The sequence below is a fragment of the Microtus pennsylvanicus genome, chromosome 1 (genome assembly GCF_037038515.1).
Source record: "Microtus pennsylvanicus isolate mMicPen1 chromosome 1, mMicPen1.hap1, whole genome shotgun sequence".
In the NCBI taxonomy this organism is placed as follows: domain Eukaryota; kingdom Metazoa; phylum Chordata; class Mammalia; order Rodentia; family Cricetidae; genus Microtus; species Microtus pennsylvanicus.
In genome coordinates, this window is record NC_134579.1 from 150,285,574 (window position 1) to 150,304,385 (window position 18,812).

The following is an 18,812-nucleotide window of genomic DNA, read 5'->3' on the forward strand; positions in this document are numbered from 1 at the left end:
AACCTTGGTGCCTGGAAACAGATGCATGATACCGGTAGATCTTGTCTATCCATTTTCTTTATCTGTACATCAGTATGCATGAAGGGTCCTCAAAGAATAAACTACACTATGATGTAATTGCACTACTTCTGAGTACATAAACCTGGGACCCAGGAGGAGGCTGAGGCAGGAGAATGGCCAGATGGAGACCAGCAGGCACTTTACCCTCTGAGCCATCTCGGCAGCCCCATGATGGAGTTCAGTGGCCATCAACATGGACACACAGGTGTCTCGCTGTTTGCCGGCTTTGTTAATGTCTCAGGTAGGTCACACACAGTAGTGACACCTCACTTGGCCCCTGTGTATCTCTGCCTCTGTTTGTGTGACTCTGTGGGTCCCTGTGTCTTTTATGGGTGTGTTGGTCTGTGTCTTCTACTTTTGTCTTTCTCCCCATGTGTCGTTGTCTTCCTATCTCTGCCTACTCACTTGTAAGTCTTTCTGTTGTGTCTCTTTACACGTCTTCCATTTTCTTGTTTTTCGGAGTCTTTTCAGCTCTCTGTCTCTGTATCTCTTTGCTTCTGTAGCTCCATATCTCTCTGTCTCTGTGACCTTCTTAAACACCCTGGAGTCACTTCCCTTGGAAATCTCCCATAGCAGCCAACTTTCAGACAAGAAACAGGTTTCTTTCTTCTGAATAGCGCATGTGCCAGGCAACGGGTAAATGAACACTTGCTCACACTGCCATCATTGCACAAACATGTTTAATTTATTTCTCCCCGCAGGTAAAACAGGCATTTCCCAACCCTCTTAACCACCTGGTCCCACTTAAGTGTCTGATCTGCTTATGAACATAGTGATAGCCCCTAACCAGAGGGGGTTGTGGAGGCCACGCCCACACCACGTCCCAGCACAAACAGGGCTGTTCCTGACAAAGAAGGCCCTGCAAACCACGCACTGCTTCCGTTTTAAATGGAAAGAATGTGTCCCGAGGGCCTCATAGCATCTTGAGGTAACAAGAGTTCCAGTCTTCCACGATCTTCAGATGGTCACTCTCTACCTCTGGGCCCTTTAGTCTTGTGTACATGTCTAGGCTTTTATTTGATTTCTTCGACCTGGGAAGGGCACAGAAAACAAGGCTTGGTATTTGACATTTAAGACTGCAAAGTAGCTAGGCGGTGATGGCACACGCCTTTAATCCCAGCACTTGGGAGGCAGAGGCAGGTGGATCTCTGTGAGTTCCAGGCCATCCTGGTCTACAGAGTGAGTTCCAGGCCAGGCTCCAAAGCTACACAGAGAAATCCTCTCTCAAAAGAAAACAAAAACAAAACAAACAACAAAGATTGTGAAGCAATCCCAGAAAAGCCACAAAGAAATTGCCACCCAGGAGACCAGTGTGAGGCTAGAGCTAAACAAACACCTCCAGAGACTTGGCTTTTGTAGTGGCCAGGGCCTTTCATCCTGTCACCCGGGGTGGGAGAGGTGGGGGGGCAGAGGGCAAGATCTCTGTGAGTCTGAGGCCGTGTCAACAAAAAATCCGAAACAGTTCTGGGCCTGGAGCCCTGTGCAGTGATTCACCTGCTTGGGACACATAGTAAGCAGTGTCCCATCTTGTGCCCTCCACCCCCAATGGCCCAGGGACTGCCATTCACGTCCTGGTAGACCAGGGCTGGCCTGAATGGCCAATAGAATAACGCAGATGTACAGGGTGCACACTGAAAGTTATAAAGGTCTGTTGCCTTCTGGTTTTTGGCCTATGTGTGTCTCTCTCTTTTTTTTTTTGGTTTTTCGAGACAGGGTTTCTCTGTGGCTTTGGAGCCTGTCCTAGAGCTAGCTCTGTAGACCAGGCTGGTCTCGAACTCAGAGATCCACCTGCCTCTGCATCCCGAGTGCTGGGATTAAAGGTGTGCGCCACCATCGCCCGGCCTATGTGTGTCTCTTTATGTGTGTCTCTGTCTCTTTTCTAGCTCCGTATCTGTGTGTCTGTCTCCCTGCGTCTCTGTCTCCATGTGGCTGCCTCTCTCTGTGTCTCTGTGTATATATATGTCCCCATCTCTGTCTGTCACTATATATGTGTTCTCTATCTCCCTGCCTCTGTGTCTTCCTCTGTGTGTTGTGTTTTACGAGCTGTATTTTAGCTCTTGGCCACTCTCTTTGTCTCTATGTATCTGTTTCTCTGTCCTTGTCAGTCTGTCTCTCTGTGTGGACCTTTGTGAGTCTATCCAGGTCTCACTCTGGCCATATGTTTCTATGCATATCTATACCACCTCTTTATGTCTTTGTGTCTCTCTGTGGCCATCTCTGGCTTTTCCCCATGTATCTCTGTGTCTCTTTCTCTATGACTCTTTATGCACACCTGTGAGTCTCTACCTCCATGTGTCTCTTTGTGTCTCTGCGTCCCTGTCTCCATGTTTTTGTCTCCCTGTGTGTCTCTCTGCGTGTTTCTGTGTCTCAGCTCCATCCATCTTTCCCCGTGTCTCTCTACATCTCTATCCCTGTGTGTCTTCCTCTATGTGGGAGCCCATGTGTGACTCGGTTTCCATTTGGAGTCAGTTTTGACTTATAAGTCATTTGAGTTCAAGCTTGCCTGCCCTGCTTTCCCCAACAATCTCAAGGACTGTGAGAGATTTCTGATTAAGCTCATGGAAAAGAGCATTTTGCCCACGAGGAAAGAACATTCTATCTAGTAGAAAGAACACGGCTGACACCAAACCTCAGGAACATCAAGTTAGAAAGTGAGGCTGCGGGCTGGAGAGGTGGCCTAGTGGTTAAGAGCACTGACTGTTCTTCCAGAGGTCCTGAGTTTGGTTCCCAGCAACCACATGGTGGCTCACAACCATCTGCAATGAGATCTGGCATCCAATTCTGACCTGCAGGGATACATGCCAGCAGAACATTGTATTCATAATAAATAATTAATTAATTAAAAAAAAAGAAAGTGAGGCTGCTCCTGAACAGCAAGCACATGTTAGCTGGAAGACTGCTCACCCATGGACAGGAATGGTCTTGTGGATAGACACTGACTGACCATCTGTGCTGTGCTTTGTTTTGCCTTTGCATATAAGCAAGTTCTAAAATAAACTTTGGATTGTTTGGCTGTTTTGGCATAACCAAACAGCCCTCCTGGTTCTATCCTGTGTTTTCTGTCTCAGTTTCTTTCATCTGACATTTTCTTAGCCTTTGCGATCCCCCAATCCAGGAACTCTGGGAGCAGGATCCTGTACATGCCCTGTCTCCTTCCGTGTCTTTGTATGCATGTCTGTCTTTCTATCTCTGCCTCACGAGTCTCTGTTAAATGTCTTTCTCGGTGTCTGTCTCTTGGTTTCTGTGTCTCTTTGCATCTCTCTGTTTCTCTCTGCTGTCTATCTCTGCCTCTGTGTTTCTCTCTTTCTTGGTATCTTCGTATCTCTCTCTCTCTCTCTCTCTCTCTCTCTCTCTCTCTCTCTCTCTCTCTCTGAGTGTTTCTCCAAATCTGTTTCCATTTGTCTGTCTCTCTGTGTTTCTGTACATCTCTCTTGTCATGCATTCTGGGAGAAACTAGCTAATGTCATGAGTTACCCTATAGAACAGCACAGGCCTCTGGCCAATGGCCACATGTGTGAACAGCAGATTCCTGGCCTCTATCCAATGGCCACGTGTGTGGACAGAAGATTCCCGGCTCCCATCACATCCTAGGCAACAGCCTCACTGGGACCCAGTGAGACACCCTGATCTGAATGGCTGGTCAGACAGCTCTGTGGCTTTGCCCATCAGAGAGTCTGCTCACTGCTTTAGGTGAAAACATATTGAGGTGATTTGCTGCACAGTATGGGCTCTGAAGGCATCGGTTGCAATGACACCTGCGCCCACATCCACCCCTGGATGACAACATGTCAGTGCTTGGTCTCTCACATGGACACCCCCCATAATAATCCTGAAATCTCATGAATGAAGAACCCACTCAAATCCTACCTACAGACAGGGAAACTGAGGCACAAAGGCAGACAAGGTGATTGACAGTCACTCAGCTGGTGAACAGTATAATAATAATAATAATAATAATAACAACAACAACAACAACAACTCAGTCTAAAACTTGGGATGAAGAGAGAGGCATGTTAACTCATGCCATATCATCCTGGTGCTCAGAAAGCTTGAGGCAGGGGAAGATGAGGCTGAAGCCACCCAGGGATACATAGAAACAAAATGAGACAAAAACCAGAAAAAAAAATGAAGGAAACAGAAAGGAAAGGATGAAAAGAGAGAGCATAGCAGTCAGGAGAACACAGACCCCTTTCCCATCAGATGGTTTAAATGGCACATGAAGCGGGCTGGGAGTTCCCAGGAACCGGTCAGACTTCCAGCCACACCCATGGTGCATCTCACTCTACACAGGAGATGTTGAGTTGTGTTTGTGCATAGGAGACCTACTGAGGCCTGTAAGAAACATTTGTTTAGTGAGAGCTCATGAGAGAAGCAGATAAAGGGGGCCCTGATGCCCCTCCTTCGTTAGCTGGCAGCAGATTCCTGCTTGCTCTCTAGGTGCTCTCAGTTCATCCTAGGATTGGGAAATCGGCCATCTGCCTAACCTGACATCAGAAAAGGAGGATGTACATTAGAGGAGGCCCTGTGCCCTGAACCAATAGGATGGAGGAATTTAGGGAGGAAGCTCCACTAGACATTGGGAAGAGAGCTCCCTGGAGAACCCAGCCACTGAGGAACTCAGGGAAATGAGATCAGAACTACATTAAACACTATTTTGTAAAAAAAAAAAAACAAAAAACAAACAAAAACAACAAAACACTATTTTGTGACAAAATGACATATTAGCTTTCTGCATTTTCTTCAAAGTCAAAAAAAAAAAAAAGAAAAAGAAAAAAGGAAAAAACCCAACAAACTCAAGGCCAGCCTGGTCTACAGAGTGAGTTCCCAGACAGGCTCCAAAGCCACCAAGAAACCCCACCTTGACATACATGGATCCCTCAGGGAAGGGGAAATAGACAAGATCTCCTGAGAAAATTGGAAGCGTGAGGTAGGGGAAGGGAGTGTGGAAGAGGAAGAGAAGAGAGAAGGGGAGGGGGAAAGAAAACTTGAGAGAACAGGATGGTCAAGATGGGGGAAGGACAAAGAGGGAGAGCAAGGAAAGAGATGTCTTGACTGAGGGAGCCAATATGAGGCCAGTGGGAAACCTGCCCACAAGGATGGCCCCAGCTAAGATTCTAAAGCAAGAGTGGAGAGGGTGCCTCAACTGGCCTTTCCCTGTAATCAGATTGATGGCTACCTTTATTGTCACCATAGAACCTGATGGAAGCAGAGGCAGAGATTCACAGGGAAGCACTGGGCCAAGCTCCCAGAGACCAGCCCAAGAGGAAGGAGCAATTACACGACCAAAGGGGTCAAGACCATGATATGGATACCCACAGAAATACCTGACCTGAGCTAGTGGGAGCTCAATGACTCTGGACTGACAGCGGGGACTTGCATAGGACCAAACTAGGCCCTCTGAATGTGGGTGAAAGATGTGTGGTGGGGGCAGTCTTTGAGGTCACTGGCAGTGGGATCAGGATTTATCCCGAGTGCTTGAATTGGCTTTTTGGAGCCCATTCATTTTGGAGGGATACCTTGCTCAGCCTAACTATAGAGGGGAGGGCCCTGGTTCTGTGTCAGAAGGCAGGGGGGTGGGAGGGGGGAAGGGAGTGGCACTGGGTTAGGTATGTTAATGAGAAAAGATTGTTTTAAAAAACAAGTAAATTAAAAAAAGAAACCCTGTCTCGAAAAATCAAGCCAAACCCAAACAACAACAACAACAACAAAACAACCCCCCAAAACAAGCAAACAAACAAACAAAAAAACCTCTTCCCAGTGGTTACTGAGTCTCTTTGGTTCCCATGGAACTTACAGTACAACCTCATCTGCCCGCCTCTGTCTGAAGAACTCCAGGGCCAAGGTCAGCATGCCATTGATTCTGATAATGTTCTTGCTCAGGTCCAGGTACCTCAGCTTCCTGTTCCTACAGAGCATGGATGCCAGGGTGCGGCAAGAGGCGGAGGTGAACCAACACTGTTCCAGCCTGTGGGGGCAGAAATAGAAGGGCTGGGTGGTGCTGGCACACGCCTTTAATCCCAGCACTCAGGGAGACAGAGATGGGCAAATTTCTGTGAGTTCTGGCCAGCCTGGTCTACAGCGAGTTCCAGGACAGGCTCCAAAGCTACAGAGAAACCCTGTCTTGTTGCAGTGGAGATTCTGGCGGGCAGGTCAGGGCCACACAGACTTGTGTGGGCCGCTGCTCTGTTTAGTATGGCGGGCGGGGCCAAGTGGGGTCACTGATCTGCCCAGCTGCGAGCTGCGACTGTACCTTGGCCTGGGCCGAGCCCCCGATGAACGTGCAGCTGGATGAGAGTGGGGGAAGGGAAAACGAGCCGGGAGCACGCTGTGAAAGCTAGTGGGCTACGCTCAGGTGACTTGCTTGCAAAGGCTGGGAAAGATCCAGCTTGCGCCCCCAGCAGTGCAAGGGCGGGGGCAAAAAAAGCCCAGCGTTGGAGCGCCAAAATGTAGTCGGCGTAATAATCAGGCTACCTTAATATGAAACAGCAAATTTTAATGAAGGAATAGCTTACAACATTAGGGATCCAGCGATGAGCAGGAGATATAAAAAAAAAAAAGAGAGTGGGGGGGGCTCATGCCTCCAGATTTATATGTAAATATTAGCCTGAGGCGAACATGCCCCCCCGTTGGGCGGAGTTTCCCCTACACTGTCTCAAAAATACAACGGAAAAAAAAAAACCAGCAACAAAAAACCCCAAACACACACACACACACACACACACACACACACACACACACACACCAAAGCAAAACCCAGAAATAGACAGAAGGGAAGTCACTATGTCCTCAGATGTCTGAGGGCTCATCTCACACAGAGCACACAGAGCACACAGACCAGAATCCCACCGCAGCTGAAGCAGGCTGCATGTCCCTGCTATGCACTAGGGTCCGCAGGGCGATTATTCAGGGGAGGGAACGAGGGTCTAGTGAGATGGCTTAGGGAGTTGAGACTTCGCTGGGAAAGAGTCAGACCCTTAGTAGCTGTTATCTTACAACAGACATGGCTGCAGGAGTTCCTAACCTCAGGGCTAGGGGTAGAGACGGAGATGCTGGGAAAATTGAGACAACTTACTCCAGGACCAACAAGTTGCAGTCGGTATCTTCCAGAGCTTTACAGAGTAGGATGACCCCGTCGTCCATCAGCCTGTTGAAACTCAGGTCCAGACTTTGCAGGCTTTTATTGTTCTTGAGAGGTGACGTCATATATTTACAGCATGCTGAAGTCAAAGAACACTGCCTCAGCCTGTCAGGAAACACCATCCAAATCACTCTTGGACTGTACTTATTTCTTCCATGGTTTCAGTAATTAGGACATCTTGGTTAACTTCTCAGAGAACATGGCCGGGGGGGGGGGGGGGGGCAGAAAACGCCAAGTAAGAACCAGAAGATGGGAGGGGTGTCTGCCCTCTGGCCACGGCACAATGACTGTTCTCCTGAACTCACAGCCGCTGTGGTGGCCCGCACAAGATCAAGCTAGAAATTCAGCACAGAGTTGGGAGGGGCTCACACAACCCCACCAACCAAAGAGCTAGTGGCAATTGATGGCAGAGGGAGGGAGCATTTTTCTTTGGGTGTGTGGTCGCTAGAAGGTTGCCAATGTTCTAATGGAGGGCCACATACTCATTTGCTTAAATAGCACTCAATGGAGGCAGTGGTGTGTGTGTGTGTGTGTGTGTGTGTGTGAGTGGCAATGACATAACGCACATATAGCGAGGTCAAAGGACAATTTGCAAGACTTAGTTATCTCCTTTAGCCACGTTGGTCCTTGGGCTCAAACTCACGTTGACAGGCTTGCCATCTTGCCAGGGGAATCGTGAGGTTTTAGAGCCCCATTTCCTGTCAGTTCTGTGGTTCCTGCCTACAGACTCAATGTGCCCAGCTGCCTCATGCTCCTGCTGCTATGCCTTTTCCGTTAGGTCAGAAAAGAATGTAGATTCCCCTCAATCATGAGCCACAATGAACTCTTGTCCACTCAAGTATCTTCTTGTTGGGAATTTGGTCACATCAACACATCAAGGAGAAAATGACCAATATGAACTCTGAGGAAAGCCATCTAAGGAACCCATGCTTGCTTGTGTGAGATAAATGGCCAACAGACTATCATTTAAAATGCATTCTGGCTGGGTGATTGGGGCACATGTCTTTAATCCTAGCACATGGGAGGCAGAGGAAGGTTGTTCTCTGTGAGTTCGAGGCCAGCCTGGTCTACAGAGTGAATTCCAGGGCAGCTGGACCACACAGAGAATCCTGTCTCAACGCCCCCACCCCCACCAAAGGAATGCATTCTGGTCCCCAGCAGTGTGCCAGAAACAAGACATTCTTCCTACAGCAGGAAGCCAGGTCTCATGGCACCGGTCTGGTCTTAGAGGCAGACAGAGCACTCACTCAGGACACAGGAGATGGGGAACACAAGTTCAAAGGTTCCTAAATATTCTCGATTGGCGCCAACCTTCACACTTAGTCACTATTTTCAGGACGTACCTTTTCCCTCATTTAATCTGTAAGATCCCTGTCGCCATGACATCACCACGGAAAACACAGCTTTGCAAATACATGATATCGCCAAGGGGAATTGAATGCAATCTAGTTTTTAGACTCAGTGACCTCCAGCTAGCGACTCCTCCAGTGGTAAATATCTGATACTCCTCCATGTCCCTCAGATCTGAGAATTTCCACTCTGTGGCTTCACCTCAGAGAACTGGGTTAAGGACTAGATCATTTGCCTCCACAATGGAAATAGTAACAACTTTGCTCTCTACTGGGAACTCAGGTACCATCTCACAGCAGCCATGGTTGCCTGCATAAGATTAGCCCAAGGTCAAGCCAGCCAACACTCCAGCACGCTATCCAGCATCAACCTCTGAGTGGGTAAAGTGCCCACTGCTGTGTTCACTCCCCTCAGTTGTGCTTCAGTGAAAATCTAAGTAGCTGGAACCTGAAGCAGCTAGTCAATGCACAGTCAAGGAGAGAGAGAGAGAATATGCATTATAGTGGCATATTATTTTTGTTTTAATAAATAAAGCTTGCCTGAAGATCAGAACACAAAACAGCCACACTAGTCAGCCATACAGGTCAGGCCGTGGTTGCACACACCTTTAATCCCAGCAGTCATACTAGTTGGCCATAGAGGCTTCGCCACGGTGGTGCTTGCCTTTAATCCCAGTACTAGAGAGGAATATAAGATGGGGCAGGATAGGTCTCAGCATGAGGATTCGTGGAGGCAGGACTGGTCTGAGGTAGTGGTTAGAGCCAGTGGCTGGCTGCTTTGCTTTTCTGATCTTCATCTTGAACTCCAGTATCTGTCTCTGGATTTTTATTATTCATGCTATGTAGCATGCTTGTATTCAGCTCACTTTCTTAGAGACAGAGACAGACAGACAGACACACAGAGAGAATATAAATGCATGCTTGTATTCAGCTCACTTTCTTAGAGACACAGAGAGAGAGACAGAGAGACAGACAGACAGACACACACACAGAATATAAATGCATGCATGTATTCAGCTCACTTCCTTAGAGACACACACACAGAGAGAGAGAGAGAGAGAGAGAGAGACAGACAGACAGACAGACAGACACACACACACACACAGAATATAAATGCATGCATGTATTCAGCTGACTTTCTCTTCATTCATAGGACCCAAGTCAAGGGAATGGTAATACCCATTTTCAGTCTGAGTCTTCCTAACTCAATGAGCTCAATCAGACAATCTCCCACAGACACGCCCAAAGGCTCACTATCTGATCTGGACAGTCACTCATTGAGAGTCTCTTCTCAGCTGACTACACATTATAGAAAAACGAAATCATCACAATACTTAACATTCCGCATACGTGAATCCATAACAGAGTCTCCTGATCACCCCCTCCTAATCCCTCCAGAGTTTCAGGGAGACAACCCTTGCAGACTTACACCAGTCTTTGCAAAGGACACATTAAATGTTCCAGAGCATTCCAGATATGCCTCGATCCTTCATCCTTCAAGTCGTTCTCTGCTAGACTCAGGTGGGTCAGCAGCTTACTGTGGCTGAGGGAGAGGGCAATTTCTTGACAAGAGTTCTCAGTGAGGTTGCAATTCTCCAGCCTGTGAAGAGAAATGCACGGGCAAGGGGCAGTTTTTAATGTACATGCACATATTATATGTATACATATATACACATATAAATATAAATCTATTTATTTATTTTACTTCCTGGCCGAAGTTTCCCTTCTCTCTTCTCCTCCCTGTCTCTCTCCCACCCCCCTGTGTTTCTACTTCTCCCATCAACTCCTCCCCTGTTTCTGTTTAGGAAAGGACAGGTCTCCCATGAGGACCAACAAAGCATGGTATATCAAGTTGCAGTAAGACTAAGCTCCTCCCGTGTATTGAGGCTGAACAAGGTGACCCAGTATGAGGAGCAGGATCCTAAAAGTCAGTAAAGGAGTCAGAGACAGCCTCTGTTCCCATTATTAGAAGTCCCACAAGAAGACCTAGCTACACGATTGTAACATATATACAGAGGGCCTAGGTCAGTCCTGTGCAGGCTCCCTGGTGTTGGTTCAGTCTCTGAGAGCTCCAATGAGCCCAGGTTAGTTGATTCTGTGAGATTTCTTGTGGTATCCTTGATCAGTCTGGCTCCTACAATTGACAAGGGACAGTTTAAATTCATTTCCACAACTAGCTTTTTTTTGTTTTGTTTGTATGTGTGTGCATGCATGTGTGTGTGTGTGTGCTATGCTGAGGAACAGTCACTTTAACCCGAGCTTTCCTTCTAGAAGCAGAAAGCTTCGTATGGCTCTGTCACCAGCTCTTAGGATTTTCAGGTTTTGTAGAAGAGAGGATAACAGATTGAAGGAATAACGGGGTCAGGAAAACTGTATGACAGAGAGAGAAATAGAGAGAGGGCTCAGTAAGTCCAGCACACTGGCTGGTCTTCCCGAAGACCTAAGTTTGGTTCCTAGCACCCACATGGTGACTCACAACCATTAACTCCACATCCAGGGAATTCACTGCTGCTTTCTGACATGCATGTTGCATGCAGACATATATGCAGGCAAACACTCAAGCATGTAAAATAAAACTAAGCAAATCTTTACAAAGAGGACAGCAAAGGTGACCGACTCAATGAGAGTTGACCCAGGAAGAGATACAATTCCAGGCGTTAGAAATGGAAAGACACACCAAGTGCAGAGATCAGGGCTAACATGATGAATAGAAAGATTATTGGGCCAATGAGATGGTTGGAAGGCAAAGGTTCTTGCTGTCAGGCTCAATTAGTTGAGTTAGAGTTTGGGATCAGCATAGTGTTGGGAGAGAACTGACTCTTGCAAGTTGTCGCCAAACCTTCATGTGTGCCATGATACGCGTGTGCATGGGTACATACATATGCATGGGAAATACACATATAAAAATAATTAAAAATAAGATCATTCAGAAAAATGACAGAAGTATCAATTAAAACAATCAAGTGCCATTTGCTGCTCAACAGGTTGACAAAACCTGACTAGAGTCAGCTGAGAATTTCAAGTCCTGGGAACTTTGCTACGCATTGACGATAGGACTGGAAATGGGCGTAGCCAGCCACAAAACCTTGCAGACTGAAGACAAGCCCTCTTCAACTCTGAAATTCTGCTACTAAAATGTCCATTTGAAACCTGCTTGTGTGAGTCAGGAGGTGATGGCACATGCCTTTAATCCCAGCACTCAGGAGGCAGAGGCAGGCTGATCTCTGTGAGTTCGAGGCCAGCTTGGCCTATAAAAGCTAGTTCCAGGACAGGCTCCAAAGCTACAGAGAAACCCGGTCTCGAAAAACCAAACCAACCAACCAACCAACCAACCAAACAAACAAACAAAAACACCAAACTAAAAAACCCAAAAACCAAAAACCTACTGATTAAAAAGGAAGGACAGCAGATGCCACCGGTGGTCTGTGTAAAATGTTAGATAATAGAAACCCGTGTGCCTGTGTGCCATCCTGCTTAAGGATAAGTGTGTATAGTTCTGCCATGGAGTTAAAAGATTCTAGCCTGTTCAGTTGCATTCAAGACAGTTGATAGGCACAGAGAGGGGAGAACACAGTAATGTTAATACTGTTTCGTTCATTGGATGGAGGACACACAGAGCTCATGATGATATGGTCTAGGGTATTAGGTACAAGTATATACCTCTCTCAGGGGTTCTATCACCCTGAAGAAACACCATGATCACGGCAAGCATTTAATTGGGGCTGGCTTACAGTTCAGAGGTTCGGCCAGTTATCATCATGTTGGGGAGCACAGGAGTGTGCAGGCAGTTATGGTACTGGAGAAGGAGCTGAGAGTTCTGCATCTTGAGCCATAGCAGGAAACAACTGGCTAGAGCTTCTGAGACCTCAAAGCTAGTGACACACCTCCTCCATCAAAGCCACACCTATTCCAACAATGCCACACTCCCTATTGGCCTATGGGGGACATTTTATTCAAACCACTGCAATACCCTTAAAAAGATTAATTTTATTTTTAAATTATGCATATATGTCTGCATGGGGGGATGTGTACAAGAGTTCAGGTGACCATACTGGCCAGAAAAGGTTATTGGATCCTCTGGAGTTGGAGTTAAAGGCTCTTTTGAGCTACTCTACATTGGTAGCTAGAGGCTGATCTTGGCTCTTCTGCTAGAATGGCAAGTTCTCTTAACTGTTGAGCCCTAATCAACAGGGTAGGTTTCTATCACTTTGATAAATTCCTGTATCCAAAAGCAACTTGGGGAGGGAAGGGCTTATTTCACCTTATCCCCTCCAGCCCGTCATCCAGGCAAGTCAGGGAAGGAACGCAAAGCAGACCCCATGTTGGAATGTTGCTTACTGGCTTGCTTCCCATGGCTTGTTCAGTCTGCTTTCTTACACACCCCAGGACCATCTGCTCAGGGTTGGGCATAGTGGAGTGGGATTACATATCAATCACTAATCAAGAAAGTGCCCTACAGACTTGCCTATGGGCCAATCTGATGAAGGCATTTTTTTTCTTCCTGGAGATGTCTAGATTTGTGTCAAGCTGACAAAATCAGCCAGCACAGGTATTCCTTATCTTGTGCTCCCTCCCTTTGTCACACTTCTTCAGTTTTTGTGGATGTTCATTTGTATACCCACACAATCGCATCAACCATAAGACTGCCACCTGTTAAATACATCTACCTTCTCCCATTGTGGCACAGGATTTCTTTAGGGATGCCCTGGAGCTACCAAATGATAACGACAGGAAGAGAATTTAAACTTACATCAGTTCCTTGAGGTAACTCAGCAGCAGGTACTTCACCCCAAAAATGTTTAGGGGGCTTGCTGTCAGTAGCACAGCCTTCAGGTGTGAGTTCCTTTGAAGATTGCTGGTAAGCAGAATCCAGTCTCTAAAGGTGGCCTCACAGTTCTTCAGCCTAGAGATGACATACAGAGATGGCAAGCCTTACTCCTGGAGGAAATGGTACTCCAAAGACCCTTCCCTCTACCTCATATTCTTCCTCAAGGAAGGATAACTCTAGGAGTTAGTTCTAGCTTCTCAGCCGTAAACTGGAGGAGACTCCAACCAGCCGAGCAGCCGAGCAGCCTGGAAGGGAACTCTCTAGCGCACTGAGTTCCTAGGAGCTGTGCAGTGAGGTCTAAGGTGCCAGCTTCTGTGAGCCCATGCTGGGTGGGCTTTCAGTGATAAAACTGGCTTTGCAATGTCTTGCTCCTATAAGTAGCCCCTCACCTATACAGCTGTAAGTAACTCTGATAAACTCATTGGCTCACTGAGTTGGACTTCAGTGCTATTGTTATTTTGGTTTGCTGTCAGTTCCCTGTTTGGGGTAAATGGATATTTGTTCATCGCTCCCAGGAGCAGGGTCATATAGCAGAGGAGCCAAGGAGGAAATGTGCGGAAAGCATATTACATGCTATGTGAAAATGTGGAATCCTGCATCGTGCACAGCAAATGCATGCCAGTAAGAACTTAGGAAAAGAAGTCAGAGAGACGACACAGTGGTTAAGAGCACTGCCTGCTCTTGCACAGGACCTGGGTTCAGTTCCCAGCACCCACTGTAGTGCCAAGAGAGCTGGTGCCCTCTTCTGGTTCCTAAGGGTACTGCCTGCATGTGGCACACACACACACACACACAAACACACACACACATATATATATGTAGATAAAAGATCCAAACACATAAACAAATCTAAACATTTTTACAAAAGAAAAAAAAATCTAATAAATATGTAAAAAATGAACAACAGAGCTAATGTGAGCCAGCGATTCCATTTCTGGGCATTATCCAAGGTAAATCTCATCAGATTATACTGTTAAAGTTGAATAAAGCTAACGGTAGCTGGACATGAGGAAGCCAGGCTGGCACAGAGCACCTGACCATTCATTCTGCAGAGACCACCCATTCATGTGCTACCACCAAATCCAGCCTCTGCCTTTACCTTACACACTGGGGTGATTCAGTGCTATACACAGGGATTTCACGGCCTCCTCCCCCAGTTTTGTGTGCTCTGCTCCCAGCTGTCTCAGATGCTGGTTTTCACTCAAAACACGGAATACGTTTTTATGCAACATGCGACTCACATGCATCAAACCGGATGACGAAGCAGTACCCCTGAGATCTTAGGAGTCAGATTTTTGCTTGCTGTGCATGTCCTGCTCCTAGCCCTGAGGTGGTGCTGAGGCTGGTACTCAAGACCCCTGACACTTCCCTACTGAGCCACTGCTACAGCCCCCATTATCATCCTTTTATGGATGTGGGCACACTGGCACACAACAGAGTATATTAGCAGAAACCCAGTATTCCATTCTACCATCTGTGCCCTGGGCATTCATGGACCCAGCCATTGGCAAGATAGGAACTGATGTGACTTCTGGCTCCTGAGTGTACGGTTTCATTCACCCACCAGCTCAAATTCACTTTCTGAACACAGTAATCATCCCACGGAAAGCTGAACATGGCACACCCTTCACACATGAATGGGTGAAAAGAAATGTGGCACACGTACAACTGCAGGCTACTCAGCCTTCAAGAGGGGTGTCAGGGCTGGGGAGATGACCCAAGCAAAGACCTGAGTTCAGATCCCCAGCACTTGAATGGGAAGTAGGGTATTTATAACCCCAGTGCTTTAGAGAAAGAAACAGGGGGATCTCTGGGACTTTTGCCAAGCCAGCCTAGATGAATGAGCGAGTTCTATGTTCGGCAAGAGACCCTGCTTCAAAAAAGAGGGAGGAAACAAAAAAAGATCCAACATTGACCTCTGGTCTTCACACTCATACACACACACACACACACACACACACACACACACACACATACACACACATAATTTCTGCATACAACAACAAAAGAAAATATGTATGAAAATGCCATAATGAAACACACTACAAATATAAAGCATTGAGAGCCACTAAAAATGATGCAATGACAAAAAACATAGCTCAGTGTGTGTATTTCTTGCCCCTAGAGTGGGAAATAGGAGAAGGAATAAGGAAGTTAAATGGAAACAGATATTTCCATGGGCTTCCTTCCAGCCAGGAAGTGGTCACTATTCTCTGGGATACACTTGTGTTTGATACTTGTAGGAATTTGAATATGAAATTTGACACTGTATAGGTTTGTGTTTGAACACTTGGTTTGTGGTTGGTGATGCCCTTTGGGAAGGTTATGGAACTTTTAGGAGGTGGAGCCTCACTGGAGGAAGTACGTCACTGGAGGTGGGCTTTAAGGTTTCATAGCCCAGACCCTCTTGTTCTCTTGCTCTTTCCTATGTGTGTGGTTGAAATGTAGACGTCTTTCTGCTCCTGCACTGTGCCCTTCCTTCCTCCATGTTGCCCAGTCTTCCCCTGGCATGATGGGCTCTAGGCTGGATTTGTGTCCATGCATTTTGTTGCCATAGTAACAGAAGAGTAAACAAACATGGAATACAGTACTCACTGTAACCTTTGCACTTTACACTGGGGCTTCTGCAGGGTGGTAGTGACTATATGTATGAACAGGGCCTCCAGGATGCTGTCAGTCACCATCAGCACTTCCAGGTTTTTATTTGTTTCTGTTTCAAACACAGAGCAGATATCTTCCCACCAGCTGAAGACGATCTTATTCTCTCTCAGTCTGAGTGAAAGTAAGGAAAAAAAAAAAGAAGAAGAAGGGTAAGGGCCCAAGATTGACATTAAACTCAAGGAAAATTCAAGTTTAAAGTTGAATAAGCAGCCTGGAAGCCTGCAGGCCGCTCCAGCCAGGGAAGCAGGTAGGCTGACTACAGACCTTCACCTCTCCTTCAGCTCCTCCAAAACCAGTTCCCCAGTCTTATCCATGGCTCAGTAGCAGACACCTGCTCCAGCCTCCCGCTCCCAATTCCGAGTGGCTCAAACAGATCTTCCTCCAGACTCACCCGCTCCCATTCAATGCTTCATGCCAGCTCCCAGCTCCAGCAGCCAGGCAGGCATTCTCAGGGAGTCCGCAGACTACTCTGGCCAGCTAAGCTGGAGGCTAGCTGAAAACCTTCACCTCTCTCTCCATTCCTTCAAGTTCAAACCCCTAGTTTCATCCACAGCCCTGTAGCAGACCTGCCATGACCCTGCCTCACTCTCTGCCCCTATTTCCAGGGGACCAACTTTTCTCCCCACTGCTCCCTCGCATGCTCCCCTTCCTTCCCTAACCCCATCCCTAAGCGTCAGCTCCAGACACCTAGAAATGCATTCTACTTGGACTCCCAGTGGCCACAGTGGCCCAGATGAATTTTCTACTAAGCAACACACAGCCACCATATTCTCCTAAGAACCCGAGAAAGCAACCAGAAACCAGGAACAAAACACCCACCTGATAAAGACAAGAACAGATATTAGCACCTAGAATTACAGTCTTCTCAACCCTAGATACCTAGATGCCAGCATAAAAATACAACTGTAACAACCAAGACAGTATGTCTTCACCAGAGCCCAGCAAGCCCTGGATATTCTAACATAGCTAAAGAACAATCAAAAGATCTTAACACAGCCTGTCTGAAGATGATGCTGATCCTTAAAGAGGAAATAAAAATAAATCCCTTAAGGAAATCTATGAAAACACAAAAACACATGGAAGGAGATGAATAAAACATTTCAAGGCCTGAAAATGGAAATAGAATCAATAAAAAAAATCGAACCAAGGAAAAACTAAAATAAAAACTATGGGAACTAATACAGGAACCCTAGAGGCATGCTTCACTGATGTGGGAAGGTCACATAAGCTAAGCTAGCCAGGCAGCCAGGAGCCGGGTGGCAGGAAGCGGCCTGCTGCTCCTTCTACACTTCACTTAGAACACAAGAGATGGAAGACGGAATCACAGGCATTGAAGAGGCAAAAGAAGAAATAAAGACATCAATCAAAAATGCTAAATCTAAAAGAATTCTGTCATAAGACATTCAGGAAAACTGGGACCTATGAAAAGAAAAATCTATGGTCTCAGTTCCCTAATGAAAAGAGACTAACAGAATGGGTTAAAAAAAATATGACCCATCCTTCTGCTGTAGCCAAGAAATATACCTTAGCATCAAAGATAGACATCACCTCAGGGTAAAAGGATAGAAAAAGACATTCCAAACAAATTGATCTAAGAAGTAAACTGGTAGCTGGGCACATGCCTTTGATGCCAGCATGCATGAGACAGAGGATTTTTATGAGTTCTAAACCAACCTGCCAGCCTGATCTCCAGAGGGAGTTCCAGGATAGTCAGAAATACAAAGAGAAATGCTGTCTCAAAAAACCAAAAAAGATTATCACTGGATAGTCACACTGATGAATATCTCGAATATCACCATAGAACCTTCATCTGGCGATGGATGGAGATAGAGACCAGAGATCCACATCAGAGCACTGGACTGAGCTCCCAAGGTCCAGTTGAAGAGCAGAAGGAGGGAGACGTTGAGCAAGGAAGTCAGGACTGTGAAGGGTTGGTCCACCCACTGAGACAGTGTGCCTGATCTAATGGGAGCTCACCAAATCCAGCTAGACTGGGACTGAATGAGCATGTGATCAAACCAGACTCTCTGAATGTGGCTGACAATGGGGGCTGACTGAGAAGCCATTGATAAAGGCACTGGGACTTGTTTCTACTGCATGTACTGGCTTTTTGGGAGCCTGGTCTGTTTGGATGCACACCTTCCTAGGCCTGGATGGATGGGAAAGGGCCTTGAACTTCTGACAGGAAGACTGGAGGGTGAGGGAGGAGGGTGAGTGGGGGAGCGGGAGGGGAATGGGAGGAAGGGAGGAAGTGGAAATTTTTGAATGAAAAAAAAACAAAAAAGAAGATGATGAAGGAGGAGGGAGAGTAGGAGAAGGAGGAGGAGGAGAAGGAGGAGGAAGAGGAGGAGGAGGAGGAGGAGGAGGAGGAGGAGGAGGAGAAGAAGAAGAAGAAGAAGAAGAAGAAGAAGAAGAAGAAGAAGAAGAAAGCTGATGTAGCCATTTTAATAGCTGACAGACTTCAACACAAATTTAACCAGAAGAGATACAGAAGGACAGTATAAAATCATTAGAAAAAATCCACCAAGTGGACATTGCAATTTTTAACATCTATGCCCGAAACACAAGGGCACCCCTCCCCCACACTCTTTTATTTCATAAAAGAAACACTACTACAGCTCAAACCCCATATTGACCCTCACACACTGATAGTGGGAGGCTTCCGTAGCCCACACTCATCAATAGACAGGTCATATAGACTGAATCCAAAGAGAGAAATGCTGGAGTTAACAGACATCATAAACCAAATGGACCGAACAAATATTTACAGAACATT

At 46.6% G+C, this 18,812-nt stretch overlaps 1 protein-coding gene across 1 annotated transcript in view; it reads right to left on the minus strand.

Annotated features, from left to right (window-relative positions):
• Positions 1 to 973: 973 nt before the first annotated feature.
• The window catches only part of Nlrp8 (NLR family pyrin domain containing 8), a 28,983-nt gene continuing 11,144 nt past the window's right edge, over positions 974 to 18,812 (minus strand). The window contains exons 5-11 of the mRNA XM_075952655.1: positions 15,971 to 16,147; positions 14,480 to 14,611; positions 13,298 to 13,450; positions 9,977 to 10,147; positions 7,133 to 7,303; positions 5,855 to 6,025; positions 974 to 1,091 (exon numbers count right to left, since the gene is read on the minus strand). Coding sequence (XP_075808770.1) covers positions 974 to 1,091; positions 5,855 to 6,025; positions 7,133 to 7,303; positions 9,977 to 10,147; positions 13,298 to 13,450; positions 14,480 to 14,611; positions 15,971 to 16,147 — 1,093 coding nt within the window. The remainder of the gene's footprint in view (positions 1,092 to 5,854; positions 6,026 to 7,132; positions 7,304 to 9,976; positions 10,148 to 13,297; positions 13,451 to 14,479; positions 14,612 to 15,970; positions 16,148 to 18,812) is intronic.